The sequence below is a fragment of the Lepidochelys kempii genome, chromosome 7, assembly GCF_965140265.1.
Source record: "Lepidochelys kempii isolate rLepKem1 chromosome 7, rLepKem1.hap2, whole genome shotgun sequence".
In the NCBI taxonomy this organism is placed as follows: Eukaryota; Metazoa; Chordata; order Testudines; family Cheloniidae; genus Lepidochelys; species Lepidochelys kempii.
In genome coordinates, this window is record NC_133262.1 from 33718403 (window position 1) to 33739231 (window position 20829).

Here is a 20829-nt window from a genome sequence, read left to right on the forward strand (position 1 = left end):
GCAGCTGCTCCACAGTTTCACTTTTATTTCAAAAGCACACAATTGGAGCCCCATCCTACCAAGCCATAGTACCCTCCTCAATGGGGCTGGGCCCTGCTGTCCTTGGGGAAAGGCAGGAGGTTGGTGGGGGTGGTGTGGTGTGAATCTGTCCATTGCCCCCAATCTGGGGACTCTTCTCTAACTGTCCAGCGGCAACCCCCCAGGATCCTCCAGCAGCGGGAAGCATCCTCATTCCCCCAATCACAGCTTCCTGTAAGCCCCCACGGTGAGGTCAAAAAGCTGGGGGTTGTAGACCTGGCCCTGCTTGTCCAGCAGGAAGTAAAAGGGCCGCCCCTTGACCTTGAGAGGAATCATGGCAGGCACCTCAGAACGATGGGCCATGCAGGAGACCTGGCGCAGGGGCACTGTGAAAGACGAGCTCAGCCCGAAGGGGTAGTAGGTGCTGAGGGTCACATCCCGTCCCCCCTGGCGCAGCACAACCTGCCACACCGAACGGCGTGAATACATGAAGCTGGCAGCCACGATCAGTGAACCTGGGATGGGGGAGAAAGAGAGGAAATGAAACGCCCAGATGCCATCCACCATACCCAGACTGGGCTAGTAGGGGGCTGTGGGTTGGAAGGCACTGGCAAAACTCGGGGGGGGAAACCCAAGGCTGGGATACCAGGGGGCCGCAGATTAGAAACGAGGGACATCAGCAAGGCTGGGGGTACAGCCTCCCCATCTCCCAGCAGCAGGATTTGGCTCTGAGTTTCAGAAGCCTGATTCCACTCAGCTGCTCCAGGTGGCCCAGGCCCAGCTGCGGGGTGGAACCAGGCTCAGGTCCCAGATCCCTCTTCCCCAGGGCAATGAACCGGACTCAGACCCAGCTCCCTGTCACTGACCACCTTCCCCGGGGCAGACTCTCTCCCTGCGGAGAGAGGGGAGAATCCCATTACCAGTGTCTTCGGTTCATGCTTCCCCAGGATGCAAGGACTGGAATCACCAGTTCCCCGCGCCTGAGTGCTGTGCTGCCCTAGATGCTGGGTGGGAAACCCCTGGTCCCCACACCCCTCTCTCCCCGGGGCCCGCTCCGGCTCGGGCCCGCTCCCGGCTCTCACCCACGGTCAGACAGGACACGGTGAATCCGTAGCGCCACTTGTTGGAGGCCGGGTTGATCGAGGCCCCACCGGGCAGGGTGGGCGCGGGCCGGGCGCTGGCCGCGGGCCGCCCCGCGGGCCGCAGCGCGCTGAAGGCGAAGTGCGCCAGGTACGCCCAGAACGCGAACTGCCCCGCGCAGAACAGCCCGAGCAGGCGGAAGAAGCGGCCCCGCTCGTGCCGGAACAGCAGCAGGTCCCGGGGCACGTGCGTGTCCAGGGGGGACGCCCCGCGCGCTGGGCCTGCCAAGCCCCGCGCACCGCTGAGCCGGGCCCAGGGGCCCCCCGTTCCCCACGTGCAGCAGCGCAGTCCCCACAGCCGCAGCTGCCCGGCCCCCGCCATCTCTCCGCCGGAGCGCGGGGGCGCCTGGGACTTGTAGTCATCACGACTTCTCTCAAATAGGAACTTGGTGCTTCTGCGTAGGGGCAGGAGGCTCCTCCCCCTTACCCGCAGCGCCTTCTTACACTGGGGGATCGCTGTGCTGGGGGGGGTGGGGGGGGGAAGCCACCCCGCCAGGACGGAATGTGGAGAGAGCATGGAAGGGTGGAGGGACTGAGAGGAATGTAGAGAGGGGCTGGGGAAGCAACTGGGATGGGGGAGGGGGGAAGATGACCTGGAAGGAATGGTAGTGGTATTGGGGGGTAATATGGAGAAGGGGGGACTGGCAGGGGGGAGTGGATGACAGGGACTGGAGGGGAATGTTGGAGGGAGGGGAGGGGGGGACTGGGCTGGGGAGAGGACCTGGAAGGGATGGTACTTGGATTGGGGGGCAACGTGGAGAGGCCCTAGAGGAGGGACTGGGGAACAGGAGGGAATGTATCCAACAGAGCCTTCAGCCGAGATTCTAACAAACACCACTTTATTGAACACGCAGGTCCTAGCACATACAGCCACAGAGAAACAGAGGGCAGTGGTGCCCAGCTCTGCCCTGCAACATTCTGCTTCAGCCCAAAGATTTAGGGGGTGATTGTACAGCACAGATGTACAAGCAGGAAGGAGTGCTGCAAGCACTGCTGGCAGCCCCTCGAGGGCTAAGGCAGTACCTTCCCCCTGGGTGTAGGAAAACCCCTGGCGCCTGCTACTCCAGTGCTGCCCTGGCACATAGGAATCTTGCAGCCCCACACTCTGCCCCTAGCTCCAGGGTGGGGAACAGGGGAGAGCATAGCCAATGACAACCCCATTGCTCCTTAGCTGAGAGCACCAACCGCTCCAGATCCCACACAACCCCACAATCCCATCAGCACCCTAAGGGAAGCCATGTCAGCTTCCTGGGGCTGTGTCCCATGTACCCACACAGCAGCTGCTGCAATAGAGAGCAGGCAGGTGGCAAAGGCCTGCCAGGACCTGGCAGCTCCTCTCTCCATCTCTCAATCTCAGCATGCATGAGGCATGTTCTCAGGGAGATGGCTCCAGGGCCCTTGGGACTGCCTTTCCCCAGAGAAGAGTACAAGTCCATTTAGGGGGTGGGGGGTGCTAGGGACTGTGAACACCACAGGGTTGAAGTCTGAGGGCAACTTGGCTCATCTGCTAGGAAAGCGCAGGGCCTATAAGCGGTACACCTAGCCCAACTCACTGAAGCCACTCACAAGACTGCTTGTTTTAAAACATACCAAAAAAAGTCATTTTCCCCCTACCGGCCAAAAGCCTGAGGGGAAGGATTCTGGCTCTGTCCTCCAAGCTTCTGGGTGCCCCAGCACCACCTGCTTCTCAGTCTTGCTTCCACTGCCGCTGGAAATGGCTGGGGCTGGAGGCAGGGCAGCATGGCCAGAACTGTCTGTATCACCCCTGGCTCCATGGGCCTGCTGCAGGGGCTCCCCCTTCAGAGTCCAAGCCCCATGGTTGCTCCCAGCGATGAGCCCCCACCTTTGTTATTTTAAACTTTCATTTATTTACAAAAACTGTCATGGAAAATAAAACATCAGTGGTGGGGGAACTGCAGGGTCACTGCTCACTTGAGAAATGCCACGTCTGGGATCTTCCCCTCCGTCTGAAAGAGACCAAGAACCAGACACTGGGACTCTGGGCATTGCAACGCCCTCATTGCCCATGGAGAGGCTGCACAGAACCCCTGCATCCGAGCCCCCCACCAATCTACTAGACCCCACTCCCCTCCCAGAGCCAGGGATAGTGTTGACACAGGAGTCCTGACTCCTAGCCCAGTGCCTTCTCCACAAGACTGTCCTTTCCTGTGCCTATGAGGTGCCTGGGAACAGAGAATGATGGAGCCAGGCCCCTGGAGGAAGGCAGCCCTAGGAAAGAAGATCCTTGTGGGGATAGAGAGGGGTCAAGGCACCCTCAATCTCTGAGTACTGAGGCCACTGGTGAGGAATGAACATGCCCGTGGCTCCTCCCCTCCCCCTCGCTGTTGCAGGATTCTGACCCCAGGCCCCAGGGATGGAGTCAGGCCCAGGCACTGTCTCACCTTGAGCTGGGTGAAAACCTGGGCTGCCTGGCTGTAGTCCCAGTCATTGTCCTGGAGGCACCTAGGGCAGAGGGACACTGTCAGCAAGCAAGTGATGGGCTATGTGGCAGCATCAACCCTCCCCACAACCTTCCCCAAGGCCTACTTACTTTTGGGACCACTCAACATTCATGCCAGACTGCATGGCGAAGGCCTGTAGCATCTCCTGCTGCTCAGCTGACAGCGTGGGCACAGGGCTGGATGAGGGCGTGGGTGCTGGCATCACGAAGGCCTTGCGGATCTCTTCCGTGTTCGCTTTGCGCACAAACAGCTGGTCGTTCACGATGCACAGCCTGAAGGGGTAGGGAGAACGAGGCACTGGCGGGGGATCTTCATCCATTCCTTCCCCCAGAGCCTGGGGGCACAGGGGATCCCCATCCATCCCCCACTTAGAGCCCACATGTGAGGGGAAGATCTCTTCCCCACCCACAGAGCCTAAAAGGAGGGGAGGGGCACTAGGGGGATTTCTCCGCCCAGAACTAAGGAGGGGAATGTGGGGATTCCCATTCCTCCCTCCACACCCTGGGGTGAGGATAAAGGATCTCCATACATTACCCCCTCTCCCACTTCCTGGGGGAGATGGGAAGGTACTAACTAGGGGGAACCCCCTCCATTGGTCCACCTGCCATACACATACACTGGAAGGGTAAGGCACTGCTGGGGGGAATCCCATCCATCTCCCCTCCTGGGCATGTGGGGGGAGGGACAGGCTATCGACCCGTGTTCTACCCGTGCACATCCAAGGGGATACCGCTGCCCCCCCACCCGGGGTTCTGTCCCCAGTGTCCCCTTCCCCCACTTACCCTGTGATACCAGCCGGCACAGCAATGAACATACGGGTGAAGCCTCTCACCACATCCCGGGACTTGCCATCCACTGCTCACAGAGAGAACAGAGCCCAGTGAGGTGGGTATGGGGAAAGGGGTCTGCCATAGGGGTGAGGGGATTTTAGCAAGGAGAGGTGCAGAGAGGAGCTTGGAAATGGAGGGTAGGGGGCTTCTGGACACTCACCTTCCTTGAAGACTCCATGGACAGCAAAGCACAGCAGGGTGTTCTGCAATATGAGAGGGGGTCATGTCACTGAACTGCCACTCCCCTACCATGCCCATGGCCCAGGGGAACCTGCCAACGCTGCCCCCCACTGCCCGACCACTCCCCCTCTCTCCCCCACACTGCCCCCAGGGGCACTCTCTCGCCCCACCTCACAGCACAGCTTGCCCTGCCCCCAAGGTGGAGACATTTCCCCTCAACCCCCCATCACAGCACAGCCCACCCGGACCCCGGGACAGAGGCACTCACCGTCTGTGCACAGACATCCACCACAAAGGAGTTAATGTCATGCTGGGTCTTGGGCAGCTCGTTGAGGAAGGCCACCACGTTCAGCCTCGTATGCTTGAGCAGTTTGAAGCGCAGGGCTGGAGGAAGGAGGGGGAGGTGAGACCACAGCCAGCCTGACAACCCAGTCACAGCACCACAACCTCATTTGTGCCCTGCACAGAAACCCAGACCTGGAGTCTGCAGGGAGTCTGAGCTGGTCACTTGCGGGAGGGGCGGGGAAACTACCCTGAGTGTAACCAATGCAAAAACGCTGCCTCAGTCTGAACAGCCAGAGCTGATCCTTCAAACAGGGGCTAGAGCTGCCTCTAGTGTAACTGACCCAGTGATGTTGCCTGAGTCTGCAGAGAGCCTGAGCTGATCACTCCAAGAGGGGACTGCTCTTTTGAGTGTGATCGATGCAGCCCCCTAGCACTTACTGGGGTCCTTGAGTTTCTTCACATTCCTGCTGCCCTTGAAGTATTCACTCAGGATGCTCCTGTTGAGAAGAGATGCCCAGTGAGTAGCTGGAGAACAGTACCCTGTAGCTCCTGCCCCATCAGCCCCACAGGAAAATGCAATGGAAATCTTCCTCTTACCCGGCTCTTAGCCTCTCCCTGAACTTCACAAATGGGAACAGAGGCAGTCTCACCCTACTGGGCAGGGGAGGGGTGAGCCCCATGTAACATAGAAAAAACAGGGCACAGAGAGGGGAAGGGAGTTGCCTGAAGGGACATCGTGAGTTGGGGTCAAGCCAGAAATAGAACCCAGAGTCCAGGCTTCCAGCCCCCTGCTCTAGCCAGAAGACACCATTCACCTATGAGAGCTGGGGATAGTACCCAAGAATCCTGACTCCCAGCCCCCCACCCCCATAGACCTCACAGCCCTCCTGTGCCGGGGATAGAACTCAGGCGTCCGAATTCTCAGCCCTGCGGTCCCTTGGGAGGGCAGTGACTAACCCCTAGTGGACTCACCTGGAGGGGTTCTGCGAGAGGAATGGGATGCTGAGGGAACAGCAGGCCCCATCGTGATAGGCATCCAGCAGCCCCTGCCTGTCGCCAGAGTCATATACAGAGTAATACCTGCCAGGGAGAGAGCGCGTTAGCAAAGGGCAGCTGTGCTGCTAGGACACTATCCCTGCCCCAGAGCTCTCCCCACACCTGAATGCCCTATGCCCGTGACTCTGGAACATGACCCATATGCCCCCTCCCCATACATCCCCCTCCATTCTAGCTCCCAAAATAACTCATCCCCCCACATCAAAGTACTTACTGCTGCAGGAAGCGCAGCACCAGCACCTTGAGGTCATCCGAGCCGAAGTAGCTGCCCTGTGGGTCAGAGAATGCTCCAGTTAGTACCCTGGCTCGGAGCCCTTCCCCCCAAAACACCCTTGCCCTTGCCCTGCTGGCAGAGCGGTTAGCGCCCTGGCTCACAGTCCATCCCTTCTCCACACCCCAAGAGTGCCTTCCCCAGCCCAGCACCAGCACCTCATCTGCTGGCAGACAGATTAGTGTCCTAGATTAAAATCCCCCACTCCCTGGCCCCTTTACCTTGCAGGGGGGGAGGGTGGTGGGTGCTTCCACATCAAAGACAATAGGAGGGGGGAGCTCATGGCCGTCCTGCAGAGAGCAAAGGTAGAGCAGTGAGCAGAGAGTGCCCCAGCAATGGGTCCTGAACAGGGCAGCCCAAGTTAGCGCAAATCACTCACCAAGCGCAGAAGCTTCGGGAACCGCAGTCGGATGGAGCTGTCAAAAATGGGACATGAATCAGTGAGGCAGCGGGGCCAGCCTGGCCCCCATGGGGCCTCCTTCCCTCCCTGACCCCACCCAGCACTTTGGACCCACCCCCCCATGCCCTTGGCACTGACTCTGCAGGCCACAGAAAGGGGCTGTCCCTGTGCCCACCGCACTCCCCTTACCCAATGCAGCACCCCCTTCTCACCCCAGCAGGGCAGAGACAGAGCAGATGCCCCAAGATTCTTCACTAAGGTGGGGAGGGAAAGAAACCAAGGCTTTACTACATCTTCCCCCTCCAGATCTTGGAGCCTTGGCAGAATTACAGGCCCAGGAACACTATGGGGCTGGTGCCGCATGGCTGAAGGGCTCCACACTTACCTGGCTCTTACTCACCTATGCGGCTATTCTCCAGTGAGGAGAGAGTGGGGGTGGGGAGGGGAAGACAAGGGCAGGATGGCAGGGGGAGAGGACATGGATTCCCACTGATCATGGAGTCGCCGTCATTGCAACCAACTTACAGCTGGGGGAAGCTTCCTGCATCAAGGCCCAGATCTAATTAATGTCCATGCCATGGCACGCAGGGCAGGAACGACAGAGGAGAGGGATGCAATGGCACAGAGGAAAGGAGGACAGAACAGGAGGAAAAAGGGATCCGGGAGCCCAGGAGCAGAGCCTCTTCCTGCCCTGCATGGCTCCTCACACCTACCCCAGACGCATTGGTGATGCAGAGGCTCGAGAGAGACTCGCTCTGTGAGAACACAGCATTCTGGTCAATGGAAAGCCCGGGCCTCCTGCTCCTGCTCCGAGCCAGTCCTAGCCATGCCTGCTGCCATGGCAGGACCTGGGGCCACTGATGGGCTTGTGTGCAGCTGCTCACCGAGAGCACGAGAGAACAACGTAGCATGTGCCAGGCCCTTACACCAGGAAGGACCCCTCTGCGCTGACCGCTGTGCGGTCTAGTTTGGCCACTGCACGGCTGTGCCTGTCTTAGGTTGTTCCTTCCGTGAGGAATCTTACCCGTCTCTGGCTAGCCAGCCATCGTTGAGGGCCAAACAGCGGGCGCAGGGACTGGCAATCACAGCAGCTCCGGGACTGCTTGGTGCAGAGCGATATGGGGGGGCATCCCCCTAAACATCCATCAGGGGGCAAAGACAACAAGCCCCTCCTGTGTGCGACTGGGGAGAGCAGGTGGGGACAGTGGCTCTCCCATGGCCAATGTGGGAACAGGGATACTAGAAGAGGCTGTGCATCCTGGAGTCCCAGTGCCCAAGGTGAGGGAGGAGGAATGGGGAGAGAGAGGGAGGGGAAAGCAGCGTACAGGCAAAGTCTAGCTGTTACTTTAGGGGAGTAGAGCGCATTGTGGGGAAAGGGAACAGGGCTCCGAACTGGCTGAAATAAAAACCACATCATCAGCCATGCAGCAGTCAGGTCCCATGCGCCCAGGGGGGCCCAGAGCCTCAGCACAACCAGAGAGGGATGCAGGGAGACAGACACCATCACTAGGGCCACTGGCAAGAGGAGCCGGGATCCAGCTCCCAGCAAGTAGATGGCATCTTCGTTCTACTGCATTGTCCCCCACCGGGCGGGAGAGGCCAAGTGATTGGGGCCAGGCGATCCACAGGCCCCAGAAGCTGCCACTGACCTGACGTAGTTGGACTGGTCCCGGAAATTGTTGCACAGAGGGTTTCCATCCAACCATAACTCCTCCAGCTTGAGCCCCTTCACCTTGTCCAGCTCGCACTCAGACTTCAGCTGTGGCAAGGAAAAAGAACAGAGCGGCAGAGCATGAGCGCAAGGCCACAGAGGGTTGGCCAGACCGGGGATGGTGGTGGCGGCGCCTACCTCATTGCGGGTCAGATTGAGGATCTTGAGATTGGTGGCTTTCTGGGCCAGCTCCGCCAGGTCATCCAACTGGTACAGCTTGTTGCTGGTGAGATTCAGTGAGAGCAGCTGCAATTGCAGAGGGGACAGAGGGTCAGAGGAGAGTCCAAGGCAGAGCTACCCATCCCCAGTTTGGTGGCAGGGCACTGAGTGCCCAGACCGAGGTTCCAGGAAGCCTGCCCCCAGCTCACCTCCGGGATGTTCTCTTCAATGATCTGCAGCACGGCCTGCATGCAGTTCCGCCGGTTCAGAACCACATCAATGTTCTGTGCCACCAGGTCTGGAAGAAACACACAGGCTAAGCACCCCACACCAAGGACCCACCCGCTCCCTCAACACCACTTCCTCGGTACCAGCTCCCCACATCTGCCAGGAGAACACGCACCTGGGTCCGTGCGAAGGTTCTTCAGGTCCAGGGCCTGCTGGGACCCGTCATATCTCTTACTCATGGTGACCTGAAAGTACAGAGACCATGGGTTAGAGGGGACTGGCTGCAAAACCCTGCAGAGCCCAGTGGGGGCACAATAGAGCTACCCTGCACCACTCACTTTCAGCTGCTCAATCTCCTCTGGCTTCAGCTCCTTCTGGACAGACTGGGGTGGAGATGAGTGGTTGACAATTAACACCACCTGGAACAGAGGCAAGCTGGGTCACAGAGGGGCAAGAGCCAATGCTGGGCAGGAAGCCCATGTCAGGGTACTGGTAGGGTGGAGGGGGGGTGCCACAGAGGGGGCCCATGCAAGGCAGAGATGTGTCTGTCAGGCTATGTGAGGACCGGACACAGGACATGCTCCTATTTAATCCAGCCAGAAGAGCAGAGACCTGGCCAGGCCCAAGGGGTCCCCCAGGGAAAGAAGGCAAAAGGCCAGTTCTAGGCATTACATCCCTCCCTCACCATGGGAGTCTTTCCAGCCAGGTGCCAAACACAGAATGGCCCAGGGAAGGGAGAATCATACCTTGTAATTGTCTCGATCTGTGATCTTGCGGGACAGCTGCTTGAGCGCATTGGCTGTCGTCATGTCCTCAATATAGAAGTAGGCCCGGCTTTGGTCGTAGTGGAACTGAGGGCAGAAGACAAGCAAGTCAAGGAGCCCTGGTATCCCCGCCCTGTCAGGAAGAACCTGGCTGAGCTACGCCTGCCTACAGGCATTCCCATCCCCGCAGCTCCACTAGGGAAGTGGAGGCACAGGGAGACTGACTCACCCAAGCCTGCATAGCAAGTCTGTACCAGAGCCAGGAAGAGCACCCAGAAGTCTGGCCTAACTACTAGTGCCCCCCTGCTACAACCACTAGACTCTACTTCCCTCCCAGAATTAGTAATTGAAACCCTGTCCCCTCCCCCGCCGCTCTAACTCAATAGACTCCATTTCCTTCCCAGAAACTGGGATAGAACCCAGAAGTGCTGACTCTGTCTCCCTGCTCACAGCCTGTATGACATCTCAATGCAGCTCTCACCTCCACTGGAGTAAAAGGGACACTGGACAAGTTCTGGAGCGAGCTCAGAAGCCATGACTTGTCATACTTCTTTCCATAGGGAATCTAGGAAAAAAAGGCACTTGTAAGTAGCATGTCAGTAAGCTGGCAGCAAACTATGGGGCTGGGAACTAGGGAGGTCTTAGGGAGCAGCCCTGTGTGTTAGGAACCAGGAGCATCAACCAATGAGCAACAGGGTCCTTCCCCACTGCCCAGGGAGCTGCCTGCTGGTCAGATACCTGGCAGCCAGGCTGGACATTATGCCCCCTTCACAAACTGAGTCAGAGGGGCAGGACAGCAAGGTGACCTGCAAGGGATGTGCCTTGGGTTACCAGGATGTGCCAGGGCTGTGGTGTAGGGGCTTGGCCAAATTCCCTGTTCCCTCCCTCACCCTCCAGCACTCACTGTGACCTTGTACCACCTCCTCCGGCTGCTGTTGCGGCTGGCACTGCTACTCCGGTCCTGGGGCGTGAGATCTCGTTTCACTGTGACATGGATGTTGGTGGCACTTCCCCGGCCCCGGCTGTGCCAGTCATCACCTCGCCTATTCAGCCGTGGCCCATAGGGAGCGCTGGGAAGCAGAGGAACACGAGCGCGTAGCATTAAAGATGGGGGGAGAGGGGGATACCTTGAAAGCTAAAGGGAACCAGAAACACCTGACTGAACCCTGGGGTCATCGCTGCATTGGAATAAAATCTCTGCAGCAACCTCCAGACATGGAGGCCCTATTTATCCACAGCACAGTGAGAGCGCTGCTTTCCCCTGCTCCCCAGTCAAGAGTTGGAGTGGTGCTGGTGCCCCCCAGAGAAAAGAGGCCCCAGATCCCATTCCCTGCCTCCCTGAGCCAACCAGTCCCCTCCCCTTGGAGCCTGACTGAAACGGGCATCCCCTAGAAGGCATCCCACCACCCTGAGCCACTCCATCACACACAATGCCCAACAGCCCCTCTCACTCACTATCTGGTTCGAAGACTGTCATGGGCATCGCTCATGGGAACATCTCCATCACCCTCCTCCAGCTGACCAGAAGGGCTGGGACCTGCTACACCCCGGTTCCACGAGCGGTGGTTCCCCTCACTGTACATCTTGCCTCGGAACGGTCCCCGACCTTTCCTCCTCCTCCCAGCGAAGCCCCCACCACCACCTGTGCCGCCCACACGGTCATCATGTTCTGTGCAGAGGGGCAGAAGGAACGTCAGACACCATCCAGGGACTTCCCTCTTTGAATGCTTGACACATGGCAAACTGCCTACACTAAGCCCCTAACCCTCCTGTCGCCTCCACCTCTTTCCCAGTCCATTCCGCAGGGATCCCAACACCCCCCAGCATTTCCACTGCACCCATCCCCCCAGAGCCCCTCGTCACCCTGCCCTCCCCCCAAGCTGGGCTGGGAGATAGGGAACAGGGACTCCCCAGGAGACAGGGACGCCCGAACTAGATCACAACAGAGACAGCCTCCAGCCAGCATCCCCTCCGCACTCCGCAGGCCCTCCCCGAGACGGCACAGACCCCCCCCCAGAACGCACCCCCAAAGCCCCGCCCTCCAACCCTCTCCCCTCCAGACCCCGAAGGCCCCGCCCCCTCAGAGGCCCCTCCACAAGCCCCACCCTCCAACCTTCTCCCCTCCAGACCCCAAATGCACCACCCCGCAGCCACCTCTACCAGCACCGCCCTCAAGCCCTCTCCCCACCCGACCCCACGGCTCCGCCCTCCCAAACGCCACCCCCAAGAGCTCCCAAAGGCCTCAGCCACAGCCCCTCCCGCCTGCCCGCGTCACCCAGCCCCCTCACCACTGTACCCCCCTTTCCCTTCCTCCGCCATCGAGGGGGGGCTCCGCGCGCCGCTGCTGGGCGGGGGAGGGGAAGGATAATCTCGCTAGTTAGCCGAGCGGAGGGAACCAGGCAACGATTCCACCGCTCAGCTCCGCTCCGCTGCCCAAGCGCATGCGTAAACAGCCTCTCCAGAAGGTGCGCATGCGGTGGGCGGCCCGATTGAAGGCACAGCGCATGCGTAATTTAGCAGCGTCGGGCGCTTTCTGATGGGAGAAGTTACGCGTGCGCTGAATTCCGCCTCCCCCTATTTGTTCCCGAAGAGGTGGAGACACTACGCATGCTCAGAAAAGCCGACGCTCAACGCGGCTCAGAACGCTGCGCATGCCCACAAAAGCCCCCTCTCTTTCCTTTCTGTAGTATCAGCTGCTGCTGGAAGGAGAGATTCCTAGGGACAGAGCTTTGCCTGGCTTGTGGGTTCGAGTCTTACCTCCGGCAGCCAGGATCCCCAATTGGATCTGCATTCAAGTTGCATCCTAGCAGAGAATGTAGCAGTGGGACCACTAGCTACCTAGATCATCTGCCTTTTCTCCTGTCCCACACCCCCAAGGTTCTGGGTTCAAGTCCCGCCAGGGGATCTTTGGCCACATTTTGTGGCTGCAGCTTCATCTTTAGAGAGCTGCCCTCTCCTGCCCCCATTGGCCTCGGTCCCTGGGACCACCCATGTGAAGGCCCCAAGCAGGTGGAAACCATTATGAACCAGACCAAAAAGAAATCAATTCCCCAGATCATTTTATAAAATAGAAATCTTGTGATTTTTATGGGGGCCAACTTTTTTTTTTAACCCTTTATTGGCACTATTTGCAACCTCTTTGGGGCACAGGTTGTCTGTGCTCTGTTTTTGCAGTGCCAGCACAACAGGGCCTGGGACTAGGGTTCCCACACACTACCACAGACCAACTAATGAACTAGAGGTGGAAAGTGGGAGGTACTGAGCCTATAGAGGAGCAACTGGTGGGATGGACACTTTCCAGGGCCCTGAGACTGCTAGAGATCCCACAACCAGAACAGGCATTTCCCAAAAACATGCCCCAGACAGTATCTTTTGGGACCATAATATATTAAATGACCATATCACATTAATGCTTTATGTATCACTGTGGGCCAGGAACTGTATGCACTCCATGGGGGGACGGTTATCCCAGCTCGTCCAGGAACCAATACCCCAGGGGGCGATTAAGATGAATTACTTAAGGCTTAGGTTGTAAACACCTCCAGAGAGGTACAATCCCATGGGGAGGTTTGAATATCTGGTCCAATCTGGTTTTTCCAGAGAACCAACAACAAAAGGGGTTTTGCTCTACAAAGGTAAACTGACGCAGGGCCATTTCTCTGATCCAGCAAACAGACAGGACTTTCTGTCTAAGTGAGGGGGGACCCCAACCCTTGTGGAACATTTGGAAAGACTTTAGCCGATTGGGGGCCCCATAAGAGAGATGGGTGATCTCCAGTATAAGCATGCCTCTAGTCTAGGATCTTTTTTTAAAAGATGTTCTCTGTTACGCTTTTACCTTAAGAATACATGTGCTTAAAGAGCTGCATGGTGACTTGTAATTGCTGGCAATGCGCTGGTCATAGTCCTCAGGCACTGGTTGTAAGACAAACTGGCTTGCTGGAGATATCACAGTGTAAGGCTGAGCAGCCTTAAAACCCCAGTGAGGAGGGAGCAGGACAAGCTGGAGACCTGAGTGGACCACAGGGGGGATACAGTTGAAATTACCCTGAAACTATGGCACCCACTTTGCCTTGCACTGTGGGGCTTGTCAGGACATTAACCTCTCAGTGAACCAGAGTAAGCTTCTCCGTGAACCTTCCACCCATCCCCTGCAAGGGGTCTCTCCTTTCATGTCTGCTCCTTCCTGGTTGTGATACCTGATGCTCTGAGAAGAAACTGAATTGCTGCCACTAGGCCTGGCCCCCTGCTGGTGCCCAGCACCCCCTCCAGCACTTATTAAATTATCCTATTTGCAGCAGCCCTGTTGCCCCCATCCCAGCATCTGGTTTATATACAGTCTCCCCCCACCACCGTCAGCTCAGCCCAGGTGAGGACCTGGTGTTCCTCTCCCTCTGCCATCTCTCCTAGACAGCAATCAGCAGGTTCCAGCTGGAAGCAGCAGCCAAGCACAGGCCAATCTCCCTCTTTCCATCCAAACCCCAGAGGATCAGACCCAGCTGACCCACGTGGTAGGGCAGCGCAGACTGACCTCAGTGCAGCTGCAGGGGGCTGCGTGGCCCCAGTCTCTCCCATTTCCACTTTTCTCGGACAGAGGACACAGTCCAACTCCTCAATGCAAGAGGGAAGCTGGCCAGCTGGTTACCAGCTCAGAGGTGCAAGGAGCAGGCTCAGCCCAGGAACCAGCAGGTCACTCCCAGCAGCTTTCCAGGTAGGAGGAGACCAGAGCGCAGAGACCTCAGGGAGGCAGCTGGGCCTGTGGACATGACCCCCTGGTCTCCCCACCCAGGACAAGAGTGGCATCCCTCCCCACAGCCCCGTGCCATCCCCAGGGCCCAGCCCGCAGGAGACATATGGCTGGCAGCAGGCTGGGGTTACAGTCAAGCTTTAATTTCTTTCCAGACTGACTCTGCGCTCACTCCTCCCAGCCAGGAAGGGGCAGGTTACACCCCTCCTCTTCTCCACAGGTCTGTGTCTCCCCCATCACCTGACTGCAAAGGGGCTCTCATTAGCTAGAGGGGGCAGCACCCACATTGGAATGTTAAGACAGGTGATTGTGGGGAAGAATCCTGGGGGTGAAGGGGAGCTGAGGTCACAGCAGGGTCATGACCAGGGGTCATCGCAGCCACCATGATCAGACCCCAAGGGCCCTGGGCTAGGCCAGGGCAGCGTTATTTACATAAACCATTGGACAGGACATTGTGCAAGAGTGCCAGCAGGGGGAGGAATAAGGCCCCTGCCCCTCCCCACTCTGCTGGGGGAAGGGGTATCACCTCATAAGGGGTTGGGGTTTAGCAAGACCATAGAGAGATGGTGAGGGGGGCACCATGGCCTAGCACCTCCTACGATGTTAAGGGAAGGAGCCACACACAGCTCACTGCAGGGAGCAGAGTGGAGGGGACTGAGCTCTGCCGCCCCCGCCATAATCACAGCTCAGGTGCAAGGAGCCCAGCGCTGGCCGCCCCCCTCCCAGAGTGGGCCATCAGCGCAGGGCTCAGAGCACCTATGGCAGCAGGAGCTTCTCTGGGGAAGGCCAGTGCGTGGTGCTACTTAGGCAACAGAGCAACAGTGGGGGTGGGAGACACCCACCTCTCCCTCTGCACTGACAGCCACACAGCCAGACCTAACCAACTGTCAGGGCCAGCCCCAGCTGCAGTGGCGCCCAAGTGGCCACGGAGGGGTGCAGAGTGGGGACTCTGTGCTTGGGGCAGCCCCATAACTATGGGAGAAGGATGAGACTTAAATACACAAAATAAAACTAGGATGGGGGGCACAGGGCTAACCTGTCACTCAGCCAAATGCCCCACGGGGCTGGCGAAGGCACGTCCAGGGGGCAACCCCTTCCCCATGCACACCAGAGAGCTGCTAGGTGATGAGTGCTGGGGTGGGGGAAGTTAGTCCTGGCTGCAGACAGCTGGTGAGCCCCTGAGCAGGATAGGGGGAGGGGAAGCCCCACACGAGGTGTGAGGTGGGCTCTGGTGAGAGTCCCAACACTAGAGGTTCCTCCAACACTGGTGTCAGCACCCTTTGCTGCAGAGTCCTGGCGCTATCATACATGGAAACCGAGGCACCTGCCTGCCCTCACTCAGTCCTGGGACGTCCAGCCTGGGGGTTCCCGGAGCTGTAGCAGAGTGCACAGGTCACATCATGAGGAGGGAGAGCCCCTCTGGCACCAGGCTGCCCCACCTGGGTGAGAACTAAGAGTCCAGTGCATACATGTCCACAAGTGGCTCCGCCAGAGACAGGACGGGGTCTCCAAGTGCTGGGGGAGGGCAGGTGCAAGGGGACAGCTCAGGCCAGGAACACCACAAAGATGATGAAGAAGACTATGAGGATGAGGAAGATCTTGACCATGAGCCAGCGGTTGGAGGTAACTGACTGGAAGTATTTGAGGATCTCAGAATGCGCAGCCTCCACATTCAGCTGGGCATCCTCCACATTGGCATCAATCCTGCGGAGGGGAGAGGGGAAACAATTGAGTGATAGGGCCCCTGGGCTGCCACATCCACCAGGCCTAGCCCCAGAGGATGAGCTCCAGGCTGTGTGTGTGGCAGAGATGAAGCTTGCCCCCAGGGCCCACGTGGGTGAGCTACAGATGGCCACTGTTCTGTGTGGGGAGCTGGTTCCAAGCCTCAGGAATGGAGGATGAGCCCTCCATTAGGGCTGCAGAGAAGTGAGCAAGAAGCTGCCCAGCCATGCCTATGAAGTTGGTACCTCTGGATGGTCTCCTCTTGCTCCTTAACCATGTGCGCCAGCTGCTGGAAGATGGAGCCCAGCTCCACAATGGTGGATTCAATGTTCTGCATGGTGTCCGCCCGGCTCTGGATATACGAATCCTACAGAGGCAAAGGGGAGTCAGTGCCTGGGGCAGCCCTCATCCCCCACATCCTGTCTCTGGAACAGTCCTCCCCATCTCCCCCTACCAGCACCTGTTCGTCAATCAACTGCAGCTGCTGGCTTGTCCGGCTGTCCATGTCAATGGCCACATCCCCCGCCCGCCGGGGTTCATCCTGCAGCATCGCGGAGCCGCCTGCAGAGAGACGCCAGTGCAGTCAGGGCTGCCGGAGACTGGGGAGCCCCACAGCCGAGCCCCAGGCCTCTGTACTCCAGGCTCCCAGAGAGGGGAGGGCTAGCCCTGCCTCCACACAGGAAGTTACCTACTGGTCTCCCTTCCCTAGAAGATGAACGCTATGCCCCCGCACAGGGTGCGCCAACCCCCTCCCCCAAGCATCCTCCCAAGACAAGGGGCTCTGGACTCACCCAGGTTGCTGGCAGCAAGGGGCACTGGGGTGCGGGAGAAGTGCTCACGTCGGCTCCGCTGCTGCTTCAGGTTCTAGGGGAGCAAGGAGAGATCGGAGCTGGGGTTAGATGGGGGAAGGCGGGGTCTCGGTATGCTACTTCTCCCCATGGGGGGGGACGGACGGACAGGAGACGCACTCAGATCTTACCTCCGTTCTCACCTCCAGCACTGACTTGAAGTCATTGGACATTGAGGCCAGTTTGGACTGAAAGGGAGGAAGTGAAAGGTCAAAAGGCAGCTGGGAGCAGGGCCCTGACTCAACTATTCCCACATCCAGCTCAAAACCACAGCCCCCTCCACAATCCATTCCCCCTCCATCAGCTCAGAGCCACCCCATTTCCCTCATCAGCTGCGAGCGCCACCCACTCCCCATGTCTGTCTCTAGCGGCTCCACTCCCCCTCACCTGCAGCGACACCACGATGGTGTTGGAGTGGGTCTGCACGTGCCGCCCGCTCTGGCTGCCCTTGGCCCGCACAAAATCCTGCAGCTGGGCAATCTGCTTGTTCAGGCTGTTGATGTCCTGGGGGAGGGAAATTGCTCCAGTCTCAGTTGAGGCCCACACCCCTACCCGATCCCAGCTGCCCTTTGGCTCCCACCCAGCTGGGGCTGCTGTTCACAGGCTCTGGATCCTTTCATTCCTGCCCACCCCACCTCCCAAATAAAGAGGTCACCTCTGTCTCAGCCATCAGGAGATGCTAGCCTAGCTTACACTAACCTGTTTGATGATGTACGTCAGCTCCTCTATCTCCACCGCCTTGTCGTCAAACAGGGACTTCCGCTTAGCCACTGGGGACAGAGGGCGAGGTCAAGGTGTGTCCTCTGTGAGGCCAACCCACCTGGCAGGCAGTGGGGATGGGGACAACCCCAAGGCCAGCTCACAGGAGTCTCGGCTTCTTCCCTCCACTGCAAGTGCCCTGCTTTATCATGGCCCCCAGGATCAGAGCTAACAGCCCCGCACACATGCAGGTGCAGTACCAATTACCCTCCCTCACTGCTCCCCAGCAGCCCCATAGCCCATCCCAGCTGAGTGAGACAAGTCTGTGTCTCTAGATCACAATGGTTATAAAGAGGCGAGAAGCCATGTTAAGCCCCAGTGCCATCAGTAGCCCCTCCATGTGTGAGCCCATACCCCCAGGCAGTCCCCTCCTACCCTCCCTCTCTCCCCACTCACAGATGGTCAGCTTCTCCAGCTTGGCAAAGGTGTTGCTGAGATCTTTCCCGATGCGCCTGGGTGGAGGTAGAACAGAAGACCAAAGTAAAGGGTGGGGTAGGGTCTGTGCTCCCCTAGTTGGGGCCTGCTCACTAAACACACCAGCAGGGCACTCCCTTATTACCCCAGCCCTGACCTCCAGGACAACTCCCTCCCAACCCCATTCTAGGCCAGGCGGCCTGCCTTACCGTCCCACAAGGTTCCTTCCTTGCCCATTGATCCTGAGCCAGCACCACATACTCCCAGGTTATCCAGCTGCTGAGCCCCCTCCCCAAGCCTTGACTGGCCCAGCCCTCCTCCAGGACCAGGTCACTCTGGCCCCACTCACTTGGCTATGACGGTGAATTCGCTCCTCTGGCGCATGGCATTCAGAGTGGGTTTGTTCAGCTGTAGCCCATTCTGAAAGGAGAAAGAGAGACTGAACTCAGGTGTTCTGGGGCTGAGCATCCCTCATACTAGGAAGGCGTGGGCCTGACACCCCACAGGAAACAAGGACTCACCTGTCTGCTCTGCAAGGACTTGCAGGCGGAAAGGAACTCCTGGGTACGATCACGACACGACATAGTGTCTGGGAATGACAGGGAGGAGGCAACAGTGGTGGCAGCAGGCGGGGGCAGCTCCTGTATCTGCGAAGGTCCCAGATAAACACCCTGATCCGTGTTCTTAGAGCCGTGGCGTTTTCTCGTATTCATTGAGGCTCATAACCTGGCGCTACGGAGAGGGGAGACCATAGGCTCAGGGGCTTGGTTAATGGCAGAGAACAAACACCCCTCTCACCTGTCCCTATTAACCCTTTGTCCCTCCCCCACTCCTCAAGCACAATCACTATCACATCACCTCCTCTGGTCCATACATCTCTCACTGCAGCAAGGCAGTCAGGCAGCTCCTAGACACCCCTGCCTGCCCATGCAGGAGCTGCCCTGACGCAAGATCCAGACAGGGGTCCAGGCTCCTAGGAGCTCAGAGGAGGATGTAAAGGGCTTCCCCAGCAGTTCATCTGCAGTTCAGAGAGGAGAATGCTTTGTGATGCCCAGAGTGCAAGGGAAGAGCCAGGCATGTACAGCAGGGAGAGACCCCCTGCTCCACTGCACAGCTGCAGAAGCCCCCCAGAGGTATCTGTGTTATCTTGCCCCAGGTTTCAGTGAGGTCCAGTCCCCATGTGAGCAGCCCCAGCCAAGCCCCATACAGACAATACAACACTGAGTGACAGAGATGGTTGCAGCAGGAGCCAGTGTCAGGATCAGGCCATTTGGATTACAGTTCCATACAAACAGAGGCAGGAAGGGGGCGGGACTGGGAGCTAGACTCCCCAACAGAGCCCAAAGTAAATAAATACTGAAGGCACTTGGTTCCCTCTGTCCATATGTTGGAGTAGTCAACTATTTTTCGTCAAGGTCCACGTTTCTTGCTCAAGCTATAGTCAAGTCCAGACTTCAGAGAAACATTTTTCACATTGCAATAACTATAGTGATTATAACAGATAAATAAAAAGATTTTGTGGTCCGTTCAAAAGTGCCTGGTGGTCCAGATTTGACCCACGGTCAGGCTATTGACTACCCCTGTATACCCCCCTTTTTCAGGCCACTTGCTGAGCGCTGCCCCACAGCCCCCTCTCTGCAAACCACTCAGTGTCGCAAACCCCACTAAACAGAGAAGGGAAGTGAGGCACAGAGCGGCGGTGCGGGGAGCGACTTCCACAAAACAGCAAATAACGGCTAGGTGGCAGAGCCAGAGAGAGAACCCAGGAGTCCTGGCTCCCAGCCCCCCGCCCTAACCCACTGGGCCCCAGAGCAGGGGGCCTGGGCAGGGGGCTCTGAGCTGGGGACAAGACTCCGCGGGGTGGGGGAGCAGGGAGAAGTAATGCTGTAAGGATCAGCCGGGGGCAGACCCTGAAAGAGGGAGACGGACCGTGTGGGGAGCACAGAGCGGGGGGGAGGGGGAGCCGGGGGGGCCCCTTTGGGAGCACAGAGCGGGGGGAGGGGGAGCCGGGGGGCCCCTGGAGGGAACACGCAGGGGCGGGGGCTGCCCCATCTGGGCCCACCCCTGCCCGAGGGGGAAAGGGTTTGGGGGCCCCAGTCCCGCCTCCCGACTCACCGAGACGCGGATCTATCTCTGGTCGTTGCAACCTAGACCCCACCGGCCGGGTACAACGTCACTGCCACGTACGCCTCACGTAACGCGTCAGCACGTCACGCCGAGACGTGCCACGCCCCCTCCCCGGGGACCGGCTTCTTAAAGGGGCCGCGATTGCCATCGACAGTTCTGACCTCTCGTAACCCCGGTGGGGCGTGGAGCTCGCGCGGGTCGCCCCAGGGCAGCAGCCCCCGCCCGGCCCCTGGCTGCAGGCTCAGCGACTTCTGCCCGCCCTGCAGGGCACTGGGCCCCCCACAGCCCAGGCAGCTCTGAAACTGCCCGTGCAGAGCTGCTGTCCCCCCCAACCACACACACGCTCCGCAGGTGGCCAGGGAGCCCACACCCTGCCATGGGGCTCTGCTCCCCAGCCCAGGGGGCAGTAAGCCCAGCACAGAAGCAGCTGTAAAAGTTATGTTTATTCCCCCTCTCTGCTAGCAGCAGGGCAGACGTCTAGGATGGAAGCTTTTCCCCAGCGGCCTCGGCCTTGGCCTCGGCGGCCTCGGGACGGCTCTCTGGGCCAGAATCGCTGGCCCCAGGCAGCGTGGTGGCAGAGGTAGTGCTCTTGGTGCTCCTTATGGAATCACGCCGGCTACCAAAGATGGAGACACGTCTCCAGATGACGCGGATCTTGAGGCTCTCAGATGAATGCACCTCTGGGGTTGGGTCCGCGATCCGCAGCTGC

At 58.8% G+C, this 20829-nt stretch overlaps 3 protein-coding genes across 5 annotated transcripts; all 3 read right to left on the reverse strand.

The window, feature by feature from the left end:
* Positions 1–10: 10 nt before the first annotated feature.
* TMEM223 (transmembrane protein 223) lies at positions 11–1533 on the reverse strand. Its single transcript, XM_073352090.1, has 2 exons — positions 1101–1533; positions 11–533 (listed from the first exon to the last, which is right to left on the reverse strand). The coding sequence occupies exons 1-2, from the start codon at positions 1477–1479 to the stop codon at positions 241–243; spliced, it is 672 nt and encodes a 223-aa protein (XP_073208191.1). The 5' UTR covers positions 1480–1533; the 3' UTR covers positions 11–240.
* Positions 1534–1979: 446 nt separating this feature from the next.
* On the reverse strand, positions 1980–15755 carry NXF1 (nuclear RNA export factor 1). 3 transcript variants are annotated; one of them, XM_073352079.1, is made up of 22 exons: positions 15287–15755; positions 13342–13514; positions 10959–11172; positions 10408–10573; positions 9985–10068; positions 9486–9590; positions 9078–9158; positions 8915–8984; positions 8721–8809; positions 8491–8598; positions 8291–8400; positions 6621–6657; positions 6463–6531; positions 6185–6240; positions 5887–5994; positions 5353–5411; positions 4898–5013; positions 4610–4652; positions 4402–4474; positions 3709–3891; positions 3560–3620; positions 1980–3124 (listed from the first exon to the last, which is right to left on the reverse strand). In XM_073352079.1, exons 3-22 carry the CDS (start codon positions 11084–11086, stop codon positions 3086–3088), a joined length of 1785 nt encoding a protein of 594 aa, XP_073208180.1. In that variant the 5' UTR covers positions 11087–11172; positions 13342–13514; positions 15287–15755; the 3' UTR covers positions 1980–3085. The 3 variants fall into 3 exon arrangements, with proteins under 3 accessions (XP_073208180.1, XP_073208179.1, XP_073208182.1); XM_073352078.1 differs by lacking the exons at positions 13342–13514; positions 15287–15755 and adding an exon at positions 11792–11974; XM_073352081.1 differs by lacking the exons at positions 1980–3124; positions 3560–3620; positions 4402–4474; positions 13342–13514; positions 15287–15755 and adding an exon at positions 11792–11976 and having other exon boundaries at positions 3777–3891.
* On the reverse strand, positions 14373–20198 carry STX5 (syntaxin 5). Its single transcript, XM_073352089.1, has 11 exons — positions 20109–20198; positions 18515–18725; positions 18343–18413; positions 17976–18031; positions 17520–17590; positions 17208–17324; positions 16952–17008; positions 16764–16836; positions 16433–16533; positions 16218–16339; positions 14373–15954 (listed from the first exon to the last, which is right to left on the reverse strand). The coding sequence occupies exons 2-11, from the start codon at positions 18704–18706 to the stop codon at positions 15795–15797; spliced, it is 1020 nt and encodes a 339-aa protein (XP_073208190.1). The 5' UTR covers positions 18707–18725; positions 20109–20198; the 3' UTR covers positions 14373–15794.
* Between the last annotated feature and the right edge of the window lie 631 nt (positions 20199–20829).

What these genes read in the sequence shown, in the direction of transcription:
- TMEM223 (XM_073352090.1), bottom strand. Translation starts at nt 1,479, where the DNA reads ATGGCGGGGGCCGGGCAGCTGCGGCTGTGGGGACTGCGCTGCTGCACG. An exon ending in CGTGTCCTGTCTGACCGTGG is followed by an intron (nt 534 to 1,100) that starts GTGAGAGCCGGG and finishes CCCCCATCCCAG; the next exon opens with GTTCACTGATCGTGGCTGCC.
- NXF1 (XM_073352078.1), bottom strand. Translation starts at nt 11,822, where the DNA reads ATGGCGGAGGAAGGGAAAGGGGGGTACAGTG. An exon ending in GTGCTGCGCTTCCTGCAGCA is followed by an intron (nt 5,995 to 6,184) that starts GTAAGTACTTTG and finishes TCTCCCTGGCAG; the next exon opens with GTATTACTCTGTATATGACT. An exon ending in GAAGAAACTCAAGGACCCCA is followed by an intron (nt 5,014 to 5,352) that starts GTAAGTGCTAGG and finishes TCCTTCCTCCAG; the next exon opens with CCCTGCGCTTCAAACTGCTC.
- STX5 (XM_073352089.1), bottom strand. Translation starts at nt 18,706, where the DNA reads ATGAATACGAGAAAACGCCACGGCTCTAAGAACACGGATCAGGGTGTT. An exon ending in GCTGGAGAAGCTGACCATCT is followed by an intron (nt 17,591 to 17,975) that starts GTGAGTGGGGAG and finishes CTCTGTCCCCAG; the next exon opens with TGGCTAAGCGGAAGTCCCTG. An exon ending in TGCTGGAGGTGAGAACGGAG is followed by an intron (nt 16,837 to 16,951) that starts GTAAGATCTGAG and finishes TTGCTCCCCTAG; the next exon opens with AACCTGAAGCAGCAGCGGAG.